General features: G+C 40.9%; 2 protein-coding genes across 2 annotated transcripts in view; both read left to right on the top strand.

The window, feature by feature from the left end:
* Positions 1-1923: 1923 nt before the first annotated feature.
* elfn1a (extracellular leucine-rich repeat and fibronectin type III domain containing 1a) lies at positions 1924-18299 on the top strand. The gene is made up of 2 exons (XM_060840991.1): positions 1924-2007; positions 15945-18299. Exons 1-2 carry the CDS (start codon positions 1924-1926, stop codon positions 18297-18299), a joined length of 2439 nt encoding a protein of 812 aa, XP_060696974.1.
* A 1120-nt stretch (positions 18300-19419) lies between these two features.
* Positions 19420-22277, top strand: part of LOC132825607 (protein ELFN1-like) — a 59340-nt gene continuing 56482 nt past the window's right edge. The window contains exon 1 of the mRNA XM_060840990.1: positions 19420-19459. Within this exon, the coding sequence (XP_060696973.1) occupies positions 19420-19459 (40 nt within the window). The remainder of the gene's footprint in view (positions 19460-22277) is intronic.

Below are 22277 nucleotides of genomic sequence, written 5' to 3'. Positions count from 1 at the left end.
AGTGCCTGCGCAGATGCTCCAGCACAGATTTGGCTTCTCTAACTTCCTTGGTTACAGCACTGTTATTCCACACAGAATCCACTGGCTCTACATGTTTCCCTCAGGACCTCCTTTCCTGAGTGCTCCTATTCTCTAAAGCCTGGCATTTATTGTTATATTATATTTCCAGGGGCAAGTAACATGCACCGAGTCAATTACCTGATCCTTTTTGGCCAATTGCCAGGGGATAGCCATGAATGATCGTCATCCCACTCACTGCCTTCCATTCTTTCTCAGCTTATTTACAAAAACGACACACTGATAATAAGGTGTGTTTAACACCAGATAAATTGTTGACACTAGTTCAAAAGGCATTGTGACCTCTGTGCTTTTCATAATTTTTCCTTTTGTTTTCATATGCTAGAATACTGGAAAGTTGCGTACCTGCTGTAATGGCCTTTAAATGAAATTTCAAGCTACACAATAAATACCAGGAATGTTCTGTTAAGGGATCCAAATATTCATGCAATCTAATGCTTGTAATCAGTAAGAAATAAAATGCTTCATATAATTAAAATTAAAAATACAATCTTTAAAAATGATTCCCTGGCCTTTTCCTTCCCTCTCTCTGCAATCTCCTGGAATTGTTAAATAAAACAAAGAACTGCAGATTCTGGAAATGTGAAGCATAACCAGAAATTGCTGGAGAAACTCAGCAGGTCTGGCACCTTCTGTGAAAAGAAAGCAGAGTTAATGTTTTGGGTCCAATGACACTTTTTCTGAAAGTCTCTGTATTCTTCCAATTCTAACCGCTTAAGCATTTTCGGTATCAATTGGGGCCACCATTGAAGGCCATCCCTTCATTTGCCTAGGTCTCAAAGTCTGATATTCCCTCCTTGAATTCCAATACCTCTCCTTAATAAGATTCTCCTTAAAGGTTACCCCCTTAACAAAGATTGTGGCCACCTCTTCTAAAATCAATGTTACAGTATGTTTGATAATATTCCTGTGAACCACCTAGGTATATTTACTACTCTAGGAGCATTATCAAAATACAAATTGATACTTTTTCTATGTTTATCTTGAGTTTGCCCATACTCAGTCCAGGGGATTAATCTTCATATTCTGGCATGTCCAGGACAAGCCTGATGGGTTAGCAATCCATTTGAGGTATTGTTGCCACCTTCTGAGGAGCAGCAGCTGTTTCCTACTTCATTGGCAAAACTTTAAGCATGGATGAGAGGTCCACTGGGGAAGATAAATAAAGGAACCCGACCCTAGTGTTAACGCCATCATCCTGGCTTAAACAAAATGTTTCAATTGAAATGCAATCACGTACACATGCCCCTGCTAGTCTGCCATAGTCACGTGGCTTCTATCGTGAGGCATGCATGTTGAAGGCAGACATTTTAAGTTTCACTAAAATGAAGTCCTCCTGTTAAACACATTGCTGTAATGTACACTTGAGACATGGTGTCAATGTGGTGACTGTTGTCAAGTTATAAGAAAGCACTATTGCTGACAAGGAGACACAGATATATTCAGAGCTGTAGGATGCCACTAAGAAAAACAATGAGGCCAGGTACAATTAAAGCATTTGTTAAGAGAAAATGGCTGCAGTGTTTCTCCCGCCAGCTCCTGTTCAAATGATAGAGGATTTGAAGTCAAATTGGAATTTCATCTGTGCACAATGACAGAAGTATGAAATAGTAATAGATTTGTTGGGTAAATGAGAATAATTAGAATTCACAACACTTCTATCAATGTTGGGAAGACACTGTTTCAAAATATATCACCCCAAAACTTTTTGAAGAACAGGAAATAAAACACAGCAGATTTTTTTTTCTAAAGCTTTGAAGGCATATATTCAGCCCCAAATGAATCTCATGTATGAACACTGTGTATTTAGTATTTGGGAACAAAGTGGAAAACAGTCAACTGATGATGACATTATTAATCCAGCTCACAGAAATCTGTGAACTTGTGCGATTAAAAGATGATCTAATTAAAGACAGGGTTGTATTAGACGTAAGAGACCTAGAAGTAAAATCATGCCTACTGAATGCAGAGAAGCTTACTCTTGGGAGAGCAATTGCCATACTCAAATGTTCTAAGGTCGTGAATCAACAGCTAGAGCAGCTTCGTGGCAGAACAGACCATTCTTCTGGCAGATCTTTGAGACACAAAGGGTAGAATAATCATAGACAAGGGTAGACTGCAAGAACTGTGGAAAACATCATGTAAAGAAGATGGCATATCTAGTCTGAGAAAAGCAATATTCTCACTGCAAGAGGCAATTTTTCACACGTGCGTTTGACTAAAAAGAAGCACAATAAGGAAATACAGATGACCACAAGAGAAATAATGGCTGAAAATTCAGACAAATCACTTTATACATCATGGAGGTGATAGCCTAGTGATATTATTGATAGATTATTAACCAGAGACCCAGGCAAAGTCCTGGGCATTACATGCTAGAATTTGGGAATCTAGATTCAAATCCAGCTATGGCATGATTTGTTGAACTGAATTCAATAAAAATCTGGAATGAAGAGTCTAATGTACTATTGTCCTTATTTGGTCTAATCTATATGTGACTCCAGACCCACAGTAATGTAGTTGATTCTTGGGATGGGCAACAAAAAAGAAAATCATACAACAAGTCACTTCAGTCAAATTAATAGGTGAGACATAATTTGTGACTGTTGGAATGAGAACAGCAGAAGGAGAATTGTGTTAGCATCATGCCTCAGATGGACACTGCGGCATCAAGCAACATAGTGACCTTTGCAGTCCTGTAAAATGGCTCAACATGACAATCCAAAAATAAATCCCATGAAAGTAAAGTTAGGAATACACTATATGAGGACACCATACTTATGCTGAGAGGACCTTCCTCCCCGTGAGCCGATTGTAATCACGTGAAGAAGGCTCTGGAATTGCAGATTAAAGATGGAAAACAAATACCAGCCAGAGCAAGTCTAAAGCTGGAACCTTTATGCTAAAAGACATTTGTAGTAGATTCAACATGAAATAGCAGCTTGCCATGCTCTGGAAGTCGTCAGCCCAGAATGGAGCAGACAAGCGTCTTGCTGAAATCAAGTAAACCGCCCAATAAGATGTAAACCTCAACTGCTGTTGATAAAAGAATGGCCAGAGTATCAAAGACACATCCGTTGCTGTAAGAGAATTTTGGGCATTTAGAGATGAATTGACAGATCAAGAAGGCACATTGAAATCTATGAACTTGTGCGATTAGGAACGGAAATAGAATGATTATTTTGAAGAATTTGGGAGGAGGGATGCTAATACACATGCTAAGTCACCAAGGAATTGAATCAAGTCTGAAAAAGGCAAAGGATGTGCTCTACTGGCCAAACATGAGTAATGAAATCAAGGGCCACATCAGCCAATGAATACTAAGCTAAGCAACCTAAAGAGAGCCACTGATGACACAACATCCCACACAGAACATGGATACAGTGGGAATAGGCCTTTTTACTCACCAACTTGTAAATAAAAACTTTATACTGCCACGGTAGACTTCCATCCAATGATTGCTACTAAGATTATTGAATGGCTGAAAGCACACTTCAGCCATTATGGCATTCCTGACATTGTGATGAGCAACAATAGCCCTCAGTTCACACTGAAGAATTCAGTCACTTCTTGAAAGATTGGTAAATTCAACTCCATACATCATTTTCACACCATCTACAGGCAAATGGAAAAGCTGAGGTAACAATGAAAATCACCAAACTGATCATAAAGAAATTGAGCACACCGATAATACTGGTGTGGAGAAACATACATCCCAAAGGCACGGAAAGTAGTCTGGTACAAAGAATAATGTCATACCGCAAGCAAACTTCTCTTCCAATATCAAAAGGCTATTGAAGCCAGAAGTAATACAGGCATGAGTAACAAAATCAAGGTGAAATGACAGAAAGCTAAATTTCACTGACAGGATTGTAAAGTCATTGACAGAGTTGAATATTAGAGAGTAGCTGGGAAGAAATCATCAATATTCTCAAGAAAAGACAGCACAAAAGTGGCACCTTGAGACATCTGTGTAGCAGTTGTCACCTTGATCGCATGCAATAGAAGTGAATGACCAGATATACTAATGCAACCACAGGCAAAAGCGCCCAACTGGAGAAGCTGATCCTTAACTGCATGCAGCTGATCAGGAAGAGGTTAATGCACCGTCTGTACAGATCACACATCAACCATCAGATTCTGAGGATGACAGCAACCCAACAACAGAGAAAGAACAGTAACAAGAGCCACAGCAACACCAAATGGCACTGGAATGACACACTCTGAGGGAACAACAACGTCCGAATGAACAGTTAATGATAACAATACGTATATGTACTAGTAAACATGAGTTAAGGATTATGTATGCAATGCATACACATAGACTGATGGGAATAGTAAACTGCTGAGGCATAAAAACAATTGTATATATATTTGGTAATTTCAGTAACTCAAAATGCACATGGTGATGTATGTTTTTTTTCTTTTTGTATAAAAAGGGGATGTTTGGACTGAAATGTAATCATGTATAAATAACCCTTCCAGTATACTGTAACCACAAGACCTCTACCATGTGGCATATATACACTGTAGGCAGACATCCAAACTTCATGAAAATAAAACCCTGCAACAGCTGAACACACTGCTTTGTTGTACGCTTGAAACACAAGGAGCCAAACATGTCACATTTTCCTGGGTGATCAGAGAGAAAAGACATCTAGTTTACTGAACTGCCCAAGAGGCAGGTTATCCCTCATTTACTCTGTCCTCATGTTCATTTTTCACAGGTTATGGTAAATGTCGGAGTGCTATTTGATCACACTGTTTATAGCTACAACTGATTCTAACCTTATTGACTACCAGGAACAGTTTCAAGCATAGTTCACTGAACAGTGGTTAATAGGAAAATCATTCATCAATTTAGTTCTCACAGCTAGTCCAGGTGCAGTAAGGTTAATGGTAGTTGCTGTAACATTCCCTCTGGTTAGATCAGTTAACAGACCCAGTGATCAAAACTAAAACATTATTGCTGCTGTGGAGAGGGGAACAAAGATAATTTAACAGGGCTATAACCTTTCTTCAAACCTTTCATGCAGCTCTGATGAAAGGTCACAGACATGAAATATTAACCACATTGTGGCAACACCTTCATCACATAGACTGCATTGGCTCAAGCAGAAAATTCACCACTATCTTTGCAACTGTGGATGAGTAATGCACTTTGCCAGTGATGCCCCACTTCCCAAGAATGAACATAAAAATATATACATATAATCTGGAAGAGGTAGTGCATGTCCCTCTTTCTCCACTGATGCTGGCAGATCTGCTCAGTATTTCTAGCATTTTCTGTTTTTATTTCAGAAGTCTAGCATCTGCAGTATTTTGCTTTTGACCTATTGTCTCAGTGTTGCCCTGATTTAGTAGACAAGAGGCTGTCTTGTTGAGGGATATTACTGTCCTCCTTTGCTGGCTTAGAATGACTTGTGTAGACTATGTTGAAATTTAATTAATTGTGGTGACTAGTGTCATAAATCACCTCTGGTAAGCAACAATACAGTAACTCTTATTATGCTAAATAAATGGAAGCTGTACTTGGTTTAATACTCAAGCAACGATTGATGTTCTGACCCTTACTATGCTGAATAAACACAAATTGTACATTGTACACAAGGCTAACACTGCAGTATTTAATAGAGTAGGCATTAATCACAGTATCAGTTACACTAACTCAGTCTGGTGGACGACAGTGTTAGCACTATTGTGCACTGTTAGTCCCACAAACACTGTGATTAATGTTCTCCTCTTTTATACCTTATATACTGAGGGCCCCATGCAGTTAGAAGAGCAAATTGGTTTTATAATGCTTTACAAATAAACATGCAACAACAAGCTGAGTCAGTGGTTACAGTCCCTAACATGAAGTCACTGAGTTCAGACAACCCCACTGCTCTGAAAAGGAGCTCAGTTCTCTGAAGAAGAGAGGAAGTGGCACTCCGGGCCCTTCTGGTGTATGGCTTATGAGTTACTTTGTTGGAACTAAACTAACTAAAGCAGCAGAGGAGAGCTTGCCTTTGATTTGAAACATTCTACATCTAATCTGAGGGCACCCAAGACTGAAATATAAGGATATTTCATCCACCAGATAAAAATCCTTCAACATCAATTCCCTCCATTACTAGCACATAGTGACAACAATGTGCACAGTATATTAGATATAATGTAGCATCTTCAAAATGTTCTTCAAAAACATTTCTCAAACCTAGAGGAACAAAGAAACAGAAAAATAAGAACACAGTCACCTCAAATTTCCCTGTATACTCTGTAAAGTAATTTGGCGGTCACAAAAGCCTTACATAAATATTAGTCTTTCTTTCTTTTCAAATCACACAACCCCCAACTTGGAAGTACATCAGCTTTCCTTCACCATCTGTAGGAACACTATCGTACTGCTTTCTGGGAGCACCTTCATCAGCAGACTGCAATGGTTCAAGAAGTAGGTTCATTGCTAACTTCATAATAGTGGATTAGCAACAAATGTCAGTGATGTCCACATCCCAAGAATGAATATGAAAATGTATACATACACAATCCAGAAACGCTACTGTGTGTCTTTGTGATCTAGCCCATTCAAAACCTCGGCCCCAGTTACAAAGTTCTATTGCAAAAAAATGCAGAAGGCTCTGCAAACAGATTGCAAGGAAGATTTGATCTCACACTGCTGTCTCAACGTATGAATTTTGACAAGCAGGAAAATACACTTTGGTCCATTCACCAATCTTACACGTATGATGCCTTGTGCTTCACACTTCCCACCTCACCTGCGAACCACGCTTTCCCGGGAGAGGGGACAAAAAGATTTAAAACCACATGTCATTTGCAAAAACAATAAAAATCTGAAGAATTCCTCACAAGCCATATTAGGGAATCAAAACTGGTCAAGGAGATCACCTTGTCTCTGGTTAATGGTCAGAAAGAGTTCACCTTAGATTCAATCTGATCCCTGCCCAGCTAGAGTTAAGATACAGCTCTTGCTTGAAGGACTGAATAAAATAGAAACTGTGATTGATTCAATCTTATATCCAATTGAAACTGGCATCTTCATTCACATGGGGCAAGTTGGGGAATGTGAAAATGTATGCTGGAGTGATTGTAGATTGATGGAAGCTCAAGGGAAGATTGTTTTATAATGTAGTGGAATGATTAAAACTACCTAAATAGCACACCCAACAAATTAGTAGGTACCACCTAGACTCATTCAATATTTTAGATGCTTTTCATAAGCTCATATAATCAATCACCCATTTCTCACCAAAGTTAATTATTTTAAAAAAAAGCAATTACAGTCCATAGACCTTCCAGTGGTTTCTGCCTTCACTTCTGATAAAGTTACTATTAAGTTCATATCCTAACCTGCACTAGATTCCATTCACTAGACATCACTGCCCTCGAGAAAAACAGGAACAGAAGTAGGCAATTCAGCCCACCAAGTCTGCCCTGCCATTCTACTGCATGGCTGATCATCTCCTCATTCTCCTGCACTGTTTCCATGCATGTTAAAGTCTTTATCGTCCAGGCACTTATTGATTTCTGTCTTAAACCTTGTCAATGATTGACCTTCAACAGTCCCCTGGGGGAGAATTCCAAAGATTCATTACCTGCTGTGTAAAGAATTTTCTCCTCTTCATTCTAGTATTAAGTGGTCTGCCCCTTATCCAAAGATTATATCCTCTGGTTCTAGAGTCATCTAGTGGAATCATCCAATCGATGTGCACCATGTAACACCCTGTAAAACTTCTTTGCACTTTCTTCAAAATTCTTGTGAATACAGACATAGTTTCTTCAATCTCTCTTCATAAAATCCAAACTCCCATCATCCCAGAGATTAATCTGGTGACCCTCTGTTGGACACCATCTATGGAAAATATATCGTTCATAACATAAGGCAAACAAAACTCAACCCAGTACTCCAGGAGAAGTCTTACTGAGGCTCTTCACAACTGCAAGACTTCCCCGGTACGCAAACACCAAGTGTCACTATGTACTGAGGTTCTACCTGTCCCCAGTGTTGCGAAGGATGGGCCTGGCCTCGCTGCCATGGAACACTCCAAGTAGTTGGACCGTTCCGTATCACCTGTCCTTTGTGGAGAAGTTTATGAAGAAAAACACCTTTGACCACAAGTCCATCAGGAAGTGGTCAGCACGTAGTGTCCTTGAGACTCTTCGGGAAAAGGAGAGGGCGAATCCTATCGAGCAGTTCCCTGAGCAGACTGTCAAAGCCAGTTGGCAGAATGCCTCATTGCCAGAACTTTCCAACAAGCACCAAGACATGGCTTGGCTAGTGGTGAGAAGGGCTCTGCCTGTGAGATCCCTTATGCACGCCCAGACTCTCAGCCGCACCACACGCTGCCCTCGAAGCGGCTGCAGGGGGGAAGAGACTGTCACACACCTCCTTCTGGAATGTGCCTACGCAGAAGAAGTCTGGAGAGGAATGCAGTGGTGTTTGTTGAGGTTCATCCTGAGCAGCGCCGTGACGCAGGACTCCGTGCTCCACAGCCTGTTCCCCAGGACGCACACCGAGACGAACATCAACTGCGCCTGGAGGATCATCAATTCGGTGAAGGACGCTCTCTGGGCGGTCCAAAACCTGTTGATCTTCCAGCCGAAGGAGTTGACCCCGACTGAGTGTTGCAGACTGGCACATTCCAAGGTGCAGGACTACATGTTGAGGGATGCGCTGAAGCTTGGGGCAGCTGCCGCCAAGGCGCGGTGGGGAAAGACCACCGTGTAACATCTGCCTGCCTAAAGAAGAACAGGGGGCCCATGCAGTCATTTGGGCTCTGCTGATGCCTCAGCTAAATATATGGGCATATGATTGAAAAATGTACAGACCTGTATATAACAATGATAAATTCTGATCTCTGTATGTAAATGTTTACATATGTATGGCATGACCAACTCTACAGACCATCAAATTAATTTATGAATAAAGTATATTTTTGAAATAAAAAAAAACTTCTTCTGTACTCAAATTTCCTTGAAATTTGAATAATGATATTGTTTTCTATTCCAATTGTTTGCTACACCTTGCTAGCTTTTAATGGCAAGGACAATGGCACCCTAATCTGTTTGGACACTATTGCTTCCCAAACTCTCATCACTAAAGAAATATTTATCTTGCTGTTTTTTGTACCAAACTGAATAACCTTCACATGTATTTGCATCACACTCCAGCTGTCATGCTCTAAACTGTTTACCTAGCCTGTCCATGTCCTCCTGAAGCTTTCTTGAATCCTCCCCACAGGTTAAATATGCAGCCAATTAAGTGTCATTAGCAAATTTTGAAATATTATAATTGGTCCTCACATCCAAATCATCAGTATAGATTGTGAACAGTTAGACCTAGCACTGACTGTTTTTGGTACACCATCCTGATCTGCTTATTCCTATATCTGCTTTATATCTTTTAAACAACTCCCAATCCATACTATCTCCAATCCTAACCATCTAATTGTATTTACAAATCTCTTGTGTTGAACTTTATCAAAAATCCTTCTGAAAATCCAAATGCACTACATCCTTTGTTTATGTAACAAGCATCATCCTCAAAACCTGCATAACATCTGTCCAATATGATTTGCTTTACATAAATCCATGTTGACTGTGCCCAATTTTTGGATTATTTCCTACATGCTCTGTTGTCACATCCTGAAGAATAGATTCAACCTTTTCCTTACTACTGACAGTTAACAGGCCTATAATTCTCTACTCTCTTTCTTAAATAGTGGGGTTACATTTGCCACCTTCTAGTCAGCTGAACTGAATCTGTAGAAATTTGAATATTCAACTATCAAAACATCTACTATTTCTACAGCTTGTTCCTTCAACACTTTGAGGTTAAGCTCATCTGGTCCAGATTTATTAACCCTAAAAACAGCTAAAGTTCTAAATACAACCTCTTTACTAATATTGATTCTGTTGCACTCTTCAGTTACGCAAGTGCCACCCAATATTTTCAGTGATGTTTTTCCATGTTGTTTGCAAAACAGGTGAAAATCAATTGTTTCCTTTCTGCATTTCCCTGTTCTCTACTATGTATTCTTCTGTCCTCCCCTGTAATAGGTCCATATTCATCCTTGCTAGTCTTTGTCCTGTCAAATATCAGTAGAAACATTTATAGTCCTTACTCATGTTCCCCACTTGCGTGCATTCATATTCTCTTTTCACTTTCCTCATCAGTTTCTTATTTCTCTTTTGCTGGGTCTTAAAATTGCTTCTAATCCATAGAGGCTATTATGATTCTGACATTCTGAAAAGCCACTTCCTTTGATCTAACTCAATCTTTAACTTCTTTCAACAACAATTTATCTTTTCTTTTGGTGTTTGTGTTTTAGAGGAATGTATGTCTGTTGTAGACCTTGTAGTATTTTTTTAAATACTAACCATTGTCTGTTGACCTTCACATCGTTTAGTGTGCTTTCCCAATCCATTGTACCCACTTGCCTCTCATACACCCAATGGTTTCCATTGGTTGGACTGGATTAATTTTGAGTGCAGTCTTTCACCATTTAAATAATAACCAGCTCCTCTATTCTTCCTGTAAAAGTGTATAACATCATTTTTCCCACTCACGAAACCTGTCTATATCCATCTATAGATTCTTTGTGACATCGTTAGCACTTATCTTCCCATTTATTTTTGTATCGTCTGCAAACTTGGTGATAATTCATGATTTCTTTCATCCAAGTCAATATTTTATATGTTGTAAATAATTCTGGCCCCAGCATCGATCCGTCTGGCACTCACTAGTTGCCATGCTGAAAATGTTTCCCTTCTTCCAACTCTCTGTCTCATAAACATATTCATATAGAGTACTTTAGCAGTTTTTTAACATTTTGATCCTATTTGATGATCTAGCAGTTTGTCCCTGGCTCAGTCCTATCAAAGTAACCTTCTCCAGCTCTGCCACTATCTGAGACTTCGGTGCTTGTCCAATCCTGACCTTTTATGCCTGGCCAGTTTTAATTACTGTATCAATGTGAGCCATGCTAGCAGATGCTTAGGTTCTAAGCTCTAAAACTTCTTCCCTAAACTTTCCTCCCTTTTCACCACTTCTCTTTTAGGGTACTTTTCAAGACCTGCATCTTTACCAAACCTTGTTCACCTGTCCTAATATCTCTTCATGTGATTTGGTCTGATAATTAGGACCAGAAGGCATATCTCAGACTAAAGCCGTGCTAATGGAAGACTGAGATGAGGAGGAATTTTGTCTCTCAGAGGTTTTTGAGTCCTGGAAACTCCTTGCCACAGAGAATTTGTGGGGCAGAGACCTTGTGTATATTTAAGGTTAAGATAGATAAATTTTTGATCAGTCAGAAAATCAAGGGAAAAGGGCAGGAAGGTGGATGTGAGGAATGTCAGACCAGCCATGATCCTACTAAATAGAAAAATAGGCTTCAAGGGCTAAATGGCCTACTCCTGTTCCTATTTCTGATGGTCTTCTGATCTAATCCTCTGATGAAGGGAATGTTTTATTATCTTAAGAAGATCATATAAATGCAAGTTATTTTTATTACTGAACATATGAGAATGATCAAAGGAAAGATTTATAGAATGTGAGGAAATAGATGGTGACATCATGAAAAATGTCCATATTACAGAGGGGGAGGTGTTTGATGTCATGAAACACATAAAAGTGGATAAATCCCCAGGACCTGATTAGATATACCTTGAAATATGTGGGAAGGTGGGGAAGTGATTGCTGGGCCTCTTGCTGAGATATTTGCACCATCGATAGTCACAGGTGAGATGCTGTAAGACTGGAGGTTGGCTAATGTGGTGCCACTATTTAAAAAAGGTGGTAAGGAAAAGCCAGGGAATTATGGACTGGTGAGCATGACATCAGTGGTGGGCAAGTTGTTGAAGGGAATCCTAAGGGATAGGATTTACATGTATTTGAAAAGGCAAGGCCTGATTAGGGGTAGTCACCATGGCTTTGTGCGTGGAAAATCATGTCTAACCACAAGGCGGTGGTTGGGGGCAGCATGGTGGCTCAGTGGTTAGCACTGTTGCCTCACAGTGCCAGGGACTTGGGTTCGATTCCAGCCTCGGGTGACTGTCTGCATGGAGTTTGCACATTGTCCACGTGGGTGTCCTCCAGGTTCTCTGGTTTTCTCCCACAATTCAAAATATGTGCAGGTTAGGTGAATTGGTCATGCTAAATTGCCCATAGTGTTCAGGCATGTGTGGGTTAGATGCATTAGTCTGGAGTAAATCTAGAGTAATAGAGTTGGGGAATGGGTCTGGGTGGGTTGCTCTTTGGAGGGTCGGTGTGGACCTGTTGGGCCAAATAGCCTGCTTCCACACTGTAATGAATCTATGAACTTGATTGAGTGTTTTGAAGAAGTAACAAAGAGGATTGATGATGACAGAGTGGTAAATATGATCTATATAGACTTCAGTAAGGCATTTGACAAGGTCCTTCATGGTAAACTAGTTAGCACGGTTAGATCTCATGGGCGGCACGGTGGCACAGTGGTTAGCACTGCTGCCTCACAGTGCCAGAGACCCGGGTTCAATTCCCGCCTCAGGCGACTGACTGTGTGGAGTTTGCATGTTCTCCCCGTGTCTGCGTGGGTTTCCTCCGGGTGCTCCGGTTTCCTCCCACAGTCCGAAGATGTGCGGGTCAGGTGAATTGGCCATGCTAAATTGCCCGTAGTGTTAGGTAAGGGGTAAATGTAGGAGTAGGGGTATGCACTTCGGTGGGTTGGTGTGGACCTGTTGGGCCAAAGGGCCTGTTTCCACACTGTAAGTAATCTAATCTAAAAAAACTAGCCATTTGGATACAGAACTGACGTGAATGTAGAAGACAGAGGGTGATGGTGGAGGGTTACTTTTCAGACTGGAGGCCTTTGACCAGTGGAATGCCACAAGGATCAGTACTGGTTCCACTGCTTTTTGTCATTTATATAAATGATTTGGATGTGAACATAGGAGGTATAGTTAGTAAATTTGCAGATGACACCAGAATTGGAGGTGTGGTGGATAGCGAAGATGGTTACCTCAGAGTACAACGGGATCTTGATCAGATGAGTCAATGGGCTGAGGAGTGACAGATGGAGTTTAATTTAGATAAATGTGAGGAGCTGCATTTTGGGAAAACAAATCTTAGCAGGACTTATACACTTAATGGTAAGGTCCTGGGGAGTGTTGCTGGACAAAGAGTCCTTGCAGTGCAGGTTCATAATTCCATGACAGTAGAATTGCAGGTAGATAGGATAGTGGAGAAGGCATTTGATCTGCTTTCCATTATTGGTCAAAACATTGAGTATTGGAGTTGGGAGGTCATGTTGTGGCTATGCAGGGCATTGGTTAGGCCACTTTTGGAATATTGCATGTAATTCTGGTCTCCTTCCTATTGGAAGGATGTTGTGAAACTTGAAAGGGTTCAGAAAAGATTTACAAGGATGTTGCAAGAGTTGGAGGATTTGAGCTATAGGGAGAGGCTGAGTAGGCTGGGGCTACTTTCCTGGAGTGTCAGAGGCTGAGGAGTGACCTTATCGAAGTTTATAAAATCATGAGGGACACAGGGTAAATAGATAAGGTCTTTTCCCTGATGTGAGAGAGTTCAAAACTCAAGAGCATAGGTTTAGTGTGAGAGGGGAAAGATATAAACAGGACTTAAAGGACAAATTTTTCATGCAGATCTTAGTGTGTGTATGGAATGAGCTGCCAGAGAAAGTCATGGAGGCTAGTACAACTACAGCATTTAAAGGGCAACTGGATGGGTATATGAATAGGAATGGTTTAGGGAGATATGGGCCAAGTGCTGGCAAATGGGACAAGATTAGGTTAGATTATCTGGTTGGCATGAATGAGTTGGACCAAAGGGTCTGTTTCTGTGCTGTACATGTCTATGACTCTATGACAAGAGCAAAGCAATTTTTATGGCTAGTACTGTTTCCTAAATTCTACTTCTCTTTCTCACTCATGCAAGTGTTACTGCTAAATCAGTAATAAATTGGAAATCTGAAGGCAGCTATATTATCATCACGTCACTATTCAGTTTGGAAGAGGTAATTCCCTCTGTTTCAAATTGGACTCATCCAAATTGTTTGCAAACAATATGCAACAGTTACAAGTATTACTTTGTGATCTAATCCTGGCCCTTGGAAGAAAGAAAGAGCCATGCATAAAATGGGATTGGGACCAAAAGGGCAGACCAGATCCATTGTCGCATCTGAAACACCGGACTTCCAACAATACAGCACACCCTTTCTACTGCACTGGAGTTTCAGCCTAGATTTTTATACGCATTTCAGTTGAAGTTAGTGTGTGTAGCAGTGGCCCCAGAAATATGAAGGCAACCCTACTGTGGCCCTTTTCAGGAGCCTTGACAGGATTAAATAACACAGTTAACTGCCTGCTGTCAAGGCTTTATTGTCTTTAAAAACAAAGCACCTGCCTCCAAAAGTTGCCAGTGCTAATGGGCTGACAACTCTTTGGTCCCAGTAGAGCCACCAGGAGTGTAGCAATGGTTGGGACTGCAGAAGGCTCCAGATGAGAGATGAGGGGACAGATTCCCCCAAAGTTAGTTCGACAGCCTCCAGCAAATGGGTTAGAGGGTGAAAGGGGTCAATGATTGACACGGAGGGCAAGAGGAGTAGTTCCAGTAGTTTTCCAATCAAGAGCAAACCCTGAGCCCCTAGAGCCACCCAGGCAGAGTGAAGGGGCCCCTAAGTAATCACTAATTAATCACAAGGACTGGAATTGACCAAAAAGCTGTCCTCAATCTTCTTGCCCTTAACAAGAAGAGATTCAAAAAGGTGATGAGTTCTTTATTTCATGCTTTCCTCCCAATTTATATGAGGTCCTCACTGCACAACTTGTTCCTTGGGGAGAATGAGATTCAGCTCATTGAGTTAAACTTCAACCCTTCAGAAGGAAGAATGTTCTCCACAAAGGCATAGCAGATAGTTGAGCTCTGTATTTGAGAGTGAGCAAGGCAATTTTACCAGAGAGGTTGGCACAACTAAATCTAATACTTATATTCACCACGTCTACTTTCTTAAATGGATAGTGAGCAGACTCATAGTTAATTGGTTTTCCTCGCTCTAGTTTAAGTGTGTGATGGCTCGTTGTAAAATCCTGATTAAGATTAACCAACCTCAGTATTGAACCTGAAACTTCCTGGTCTATATCACATCAATTTATTGATTGAGTCACCTGGACAGCCAATTGCTCATGATTCATGGCAAAGAAATAATAGTGAATCTTTTTTATATCCCTCTTGATTTGAAATTTGAATGTGGTCACTGAAATGAGGTGTTCTTCATATCTGGGTGCAGAGGGAATATTGCAATGTCTCTGCAATGATAAGTTTTCTTGAAAAATTGGAAGGCTCCAGTAGGATAGAATAATCAAACCTATGCCTCCCATCTCCTGGTTCTCAAGTGGCGTGGAGTTTTTTGGACATCTTGTTGAAATAACCAAAATATTTGATTTCCACTATTTCAAACCATAGAAAGCCTCATGAATGTCAAGCAAAAACAAAACGTGATAAATCCTTCATACTTCAATTGAAAAACTGATAAACGTAAGGACCAAACTCTTATAGGAATTAATTATGATCAAGATCAATCTCAAATCAGCCTTATTATATTGTCTTTTCTTCCCTTCCCTAGGAAAACCAAGACAAGCTGTTGAAACTATCTCAAGGAATGTCTGCAGATGGGGATACAGTGCACAAAAGAATTCAAAGAGAACAGTGTATAGAGAAAAACTGGACAAGAAAAATGTCATGAAGCAAGCAAATAACTGCACCCCAGTTTACTAATTAACAGTTCAAAAACATGAGTACACTTTGAGCCCTGCAAAATATTTTAACTTGTTGAGCAGGTGAGTGCTATTGAAAGCTTTTTGCTCACAAGCCCCCAGAGCACAAGGGGATGGCTCTGCACAGTTTCATTCTCTGGGTCTCACTAGCCTCGTTGATGAATGCTGCTAGTGTTTATGGTGACTGCTGGCTCATTGAAGGGGAGAAAGGATTTGTGTGGCTGGCCATTTGTAGCCAAAACCAACCACCATACGAATCCATTCCTCAGCACATCAACAATACCATAGTGGACCTCCGGCTGAATGAGAACAAGATCAAAAGCGTCCAGTATTCCTCGCTCAGCAGGTTTGGTAACCTGACAGAACTCAATCTGACCAAGAATGATATTTCTTACATTGAGGATGGAGCCTTCTCTGCTCAGTACAACCTGCGTGTTTTGCAACTGGGATTCAATAAACTTCGGAACATCACGGAGGGAATCCTGCGGGGACTGGGCAGGCTTGAATACCTCTATCTCCAGGCCAATCTCATTGAGGTGGTGAGCCCCAATTCCTTTTGGGAATGTCCCAATGTAATGAACATCGACCTTTCCATGAATCGGTTGCAAACTTTGGAAAGTTCCACCTTCCTGGGTCTCAGCAAACTCACCACTTGTGAACTCTACGGCAATCCATTTTATTGTTCCTGTGATCTACTGGGCTTCCTGAAATGGCTGGTGCAGTTCAACAACACCACCAGGAGTTACGATCGGATGCAGTGTGAATCTCCGTCTCGTTATGCAGGTCACGCATTGCTGAGTCAAAGCCAGACACAAAGTGCATACAGCTTGCTGGTCTCAACATGCGACGACACCAACACCTTTGATCCCAAGTTCATGCCTACCCAGATGCCCTCAACTTCAACCACCTCAGACAGCCCTTGTGGAGCTGAAGACTGCTCCTCAGGTGATGATCCCACTCCTATTATAACCTTTCACTCCCCTACCCGTGAAACACGTTCACCAGCAATAAAGGTGGAACAGGTTACCTATACAAGTGCCACCTTGTTGGTGCAGATCCCCCGGCCATTCAGTAAAATGTACATCCTGGTGCAATACAACAACAGCTTTTATGCAGATATAAAAACGTTGCAAACAGAACAAGAGGTAATTAAGCTGGATAGGCTTCAGCCCCATACTGCCTACACATACTGTGTGGCTTCTATCCGGAATGCCTTAAGATACAATCAAACCTGTGTCACGTTCTCTACAGGAAGTAACAAGACAAGAGGCACTGTGCCCCCACCTTCAACTGCCACGCACTATATTATGACTATCCTTGGCTGTCTGTTTGGGATGGTCATAGTACTTGGCCTGGTGTATTATTGCCTGCGCAAGAAGAGACAACAAGACGAAAAGCACAAGAAATCTGGCAGCATGACAAAAACTGCTATTGAACTGAAGTATGGGGGGGAGATGGAAGCCAGCGCTATCTCTCAATTAGTCCAGAAACCAATGCCAGCCTGTGAGGCTGCACCCAGGATGCCTTTCCTGCCATTGTCAGGAGATACAGAGTCACATAAGCTTCAAGAACTGAGTGAAACACCCAAAACCACCAAGGGCAACTATATTGAGGTGAGAACAGGGGAGCATTCTGATCGGAGAGACTTGGAAGGAGGTGGACAGGGCCGGAGTCCTGCCACAGAGATCTCGACCATTGCCAAAGAAGTGGATAAGGTGAACCAGATCATCAATAACTGCATTGATGCACTGAAATCAGAGACTGGCTCTTTCCAAGGAGGAAAGACTGGGGCCATGGCCTCAGTGGATCCCCAGGTGCTAATGATCACTCAGCAACCCCAGAGCAAACCTGGATTCCTGTTGCCGATTTCAAAGGAGAGTTACCATCCACTGCAGAGACACAGTAGTATTGAAGCCACCCCAAAACGCCCCAGCACCTCCTCCAGTGGCTCTGCAAAAAGTCCCAGATCCTTCCACTCTGACACCTCGGTACCAGGGCATGCCTGCAGATCCGAGGCACAGTACATCGAGAAGGCCTCTCCGATCGCGGCTAGCAGTCCAGCCACAGTCCCACGGACACAGCAGCGCAGCGAGCACCGCCACACATATCCAGGGCAGTGCCAGGTTGAGCAGGCACAGCCAGAGGGACCAATCAGTCGCAGCAAACCCTCCATCCTAGAGCCACTCAGCCGGCCCCGGCGGGAAATGCCATACTCCCAACTCTCGCCTCAGTATCATAATCTCAGCCACACATCCAGCCCAGAGTATAGCAGCAAGCCTCTGGGAATCTGGGAACGCTTCAGACTGCACAAGAAGAGGCACAAAGAAAGTGAGGAAGAGTACATGGCAGCGGGACATGCCCTGAGGAAGAAGGTGCAATTTGCCAAGGATGAGGACCTGCATGATATCCTCGATTACTGGAAGGGTGTCTCCAATCAGCACAAATCTTGAGTCCTCCAACTATTAAGAGACTAAAATTGGACCAAAAAAAACACAAAAACTTTACAGCTGCTGTTTTTAACCTGACCAGCTCTACTGTTCTTATAAACTTTAGCCTCTCTCATAAGTTTGTGCACCAAAATCCTCCAAACTGAATTCTAAAATCTGTACAAAGAATTTCTCTTTCTTTAATTATATATATAATATATAAATACATATATAAAGGACACCCAGAAGCCTTGGAATATTGGATGTTATTTATCGCATGACTGTCCTGTGACTGTGACTCACTGTAGTGTACATGGGGCATTATTCGTTGTACAATGTACACTGTGACTGGACTGTGTCGTGTAATTGTAGCTCACACACCGCTCACACCTTGCATTGTACAGTAATATTTACCAGTAAGATCTCCCCCTTTACCCCTGCAGGTCTGTACAGATAAATTTCTATATTTGCAATTATGTTTCTGGATTCTTTTGCCTGTTTGTATCAGGGTTTAATTTTAGTCAGATTTTACAGAACAGCCTATTTGTTTCCCAGTGAATGTCTGACAACTGGCCCTGAACATTGTATAAAACTGGACTGGTGAAAGAAATCAACTGAGTGGTTTCTTCTGACACATTCTCTTTCTGTCTCATTGGTCCATGTCATTGGCTCTCTCAGAGAGATTAATGTCTTTGCTGCCAATGGGACACAAAACTCACCATATCCTTATGGGGGTCAGGCTGGTTCTGTCGGAGGTGGCGTTATAAAGTTTAGCTAAATCGGAAAACATAAGTGAAGCTTTTGGAGTACTGTTCAAGGTCCTAATCTTCCTGTTCTGAAAAGGTTATAGATGTACTGGAGAAGGTGAAAAATTAATTCACACTGACAATTCCAGAACTGAAATAAAGTCCTGTACTTATTAGGAAAAGCACAACAAGCTGGAACTTTTTTTTCTCTGGAAAATAAAGGGTTGTGAGTCACCTGAAAATGAATAAAAAGTTTGATAGGTTAGACTTAGGCTAGGAAGAAACATTTCAACTCACCGAAGAGGCCAGAAATAAGGTCATAAAGAGAATAAATCCAATCCCAGAGAGCAGTTAGGTCATGCTACCATGTAGTCATAGACCTGAATAGCACAGATACTATGGACATCAGAAAAGCACACAAGGAAGATAAGACTACAAGTATGTATTGATACAGTTAGGTGAAGAGGATTGGAAGGAGGCTTGTGTGGAACAGAAAGCAACATGCACCTTTTGTTTCTGTGCTGTAAATAACTTGTAATATTTTGTTATACACCTCGTCTAATTTTGTTATGTGTTGGATTTCACCTTTCAGCTGTGCCAAAGTTAAATTTATCCCCACACTCTCTCCCAGTGGTTATTGTATGTAGTCTTTGTAAAGTAATTGGATTAACAGATATTACCTTCGGCACAGTTTCTAAGTGCCACAATGCCCATGTATGTAAATATTGGAAAAAAGCCTGCAACTCTTCCTGACTCTGTGAATGAAGAAAGAAAGAAAGGACTCCTTTCAGTTATACAGTGCCTTTCACCACCTCAGGACATTCCAAAATGCCAAGTACTATTGAAGTGCGGTTACCGCTGTAATTTTTGAAACAGCAGCAATTTGCGCACAGCAAGGGTCCGCAAAACAGCCATGAGACAATATCAAGATTATATCTTTTTTAGTAATGTTGATTTAAGGGTTGCACATTGACAAGAACTCCAGGGATAGCTCCTCTGCTGTTCCGCAAAATAAGCCAATTGGGATTTTTAGGACCCACCTCTGTTTATTGATATATGACCATGATGGCTGAACCTTACAACTGCCTTTCTGAACCAGTCACTCAGCCTCCTGAATCAAAAGGTTCTGCCTCTAAACTCTACTTATGATCTTTCTTTGGATAAAATGTTAAGCCAAGATCTCATGTTTTGAGATTCAGGTAGATTCAAATGATCCAACGGCAGTATTTAACTAAGAGCATGTGCGTTCTGTTAGTCTCCTTCAAAAAAAACCTAATAACAGATTAGTTGTTTGTTTGTCTCATTGCTAGCTGTGGGATCTTACTGAGCCTAAAATTGTACTGTAAAAAACAATTGGGACAGATCTTGACTTTGTGCATTAGTATAAAATGAGTTACTTCAAAGGAAAAACATTTGGGAGATTTACAATGTGCAGCCAGTTTTAGATTATCATAAATAGTTATGACCTGCTTGTAAGATGTTTGTGAAAAGTGATGAGGCACAACAGAGATCAATAGGATAGCACAGGGTCAGACCATACCACTGTGTTGATTTAACTAGCCCAGTTTCTAGGAGATAATCATATCCATGGTAGCTCTCAGAGCTTTCCATCAAATATTTTACCAGGAACACTCCTTGACAGACTATTACATATTCATTAGTCTGTGTAAAAGTCAAAACTCTTTTGACCTCCTTTCTTCTAATGTTCTCTTGAACAATCTGTAATTGTGTGGAACATAATGTTGCTTATCTTGTCTATATTCTGTAAAAATAAAACTTCACTTTACCTTCTTTCTATTTAAACCTTGTTTCCTTATCTCTATTTTAGCAATTTTGCATTAATTATTGCTTTCTTGAACTTTCTTATTCTCTGCTAGGTTCCAAGTATACCATCGTGCATCTTCTATTCACTTTCCGTCTTTATTTCAATCCTATTAATTCTTTCATAGGGTTGGCAAGACCCTTCACCTTCCTCAGTCTTCCCTTTATCCAAAAGGAGACTTTTTAAAAACTCAAGCACCTCATCATCTTGATACAAATCAGTAAAACAAGAATTGTGATGCTGGAGCTCTGAAACATACAAAACAGAAACTGCTGGAGAAACTTCCAATTTGGCAGCATCTATTAATATTTCAAGTTCAGTGACCCTCTGTTCTGAAGAAGGGTCATCAGACTCGAAATGTTAAGTCTGTTTTCTTTCTACAGATGCTGCCAGATCTAGATATAAATAATTGCTTAATCCCAATTTCTTGATGAAACCTGTGCAGTCTAACATTGTGCTTTGTTTTTTGCATTGTCACCTGTTGTTCTTCATCTAACTTTTGCAATAAAACTAAGACTAGATGTTTACATTGTTAGCTAGAGAGTGGTGAGAATATAGAGCTTGCTATTGCACGGTGTAGTTAAGGCAAGTAGCATAGAAGCATTTTTCTAAAAGGCAAGTATAAGGGAGAAAGAAATAAGGGAAATATTGCTGGAACTGTGGATGAAGTATGGTGGGAGGAAGCTCTTGTGTACCACAAACTCTGACATAAACCGTTTGGGCCAAATGATTTGTTTCTGTACTGGAAATTCTAAGTTATGTTATATAATATTGTATCATGTCCCTTTAAACATTTTTCTCCATTCAGTGGCACAAAGATGTTAGCATCATTATTTGCTGGAAATTGTGAGCTGATAAGTGTGGGGAGACCAACAGTTCATTGAGGCATCTGGAATCTTTGTGAACTATGGGGTAAACAGTCTATCTCCTGAATTATTGCGGTTTAAACACCTGTACATTTACCCCTTCACCTAACACTCCGGGCAATTTAGCATAGCTAATTCACCTAACCTGCACATTTTTGGACTGTGGGAGGAAACCAGAGCACTCAGAGGAAACCCATGCAGACATGGGGAGAATGTGCAAACTCCACACAGAGTGTCACCTGAGGTGGGAATTGAACCCAGGTCTCTGGCGCTGTGAGGCAGCAGTGCTAACCACTTTGCCACCATGCTGCCCCAAGTAGAAGGAAATTGGAATTAAAGTCAGTTACAGAAGAAGATAAATAAGATAGAGATAAAGATGAAAATAAAATCTAGATTCAAAGTGAATTAAAGACAACAGACAAAATATAATGAAAAAGAATGTATGTATTACATTTTATATTTTAAAATCTCTGAGAAAAATTCACTACTTGAAACAAAGAAAATTCATATTTACAATTGTTCAATTTTTGGACCAGCAAGCTTAATTAGAATTGAATTAGGAAATACA

This window comes from Hemiscyllium ocellatum, chromosome 20 (assembly GCF_020745735.1).
Source record: "Hemiscyllium ocellatum isolate sHemOce1 chromosome 20, sHemOce1.pat.X.cur, whole genome shotgun sequence".
NCBI lineage: Eukaryota > Metazoa > Chordata > Chondrichthyes > Orectolobiformes > Hemiscylliidae > Hemiscyllium > Hemiscyllium ocellatum.
Note: the sequence above shows the minus strand (reverse complement) of the source record. Positions and strands in the feature narration are given on the sequence as shown.

Bases quoted from the DNA above. Each gene is read 5' to 3' on its own strand.
- elfn1a (XM_060840991.1), top strand. From the start codon at position 1,924: ATGACATTATTAATCCAGCTCACAGAAATCTGTGAACTTGTGCGATTA. The intron at 2,008-15,944 runs GTAAGAGACCTA...TTTGCTCACAAG, and splicing joins AAGACAGGGTTGTATTAGAC to CCCCCAGAGCACAAGGGGAT.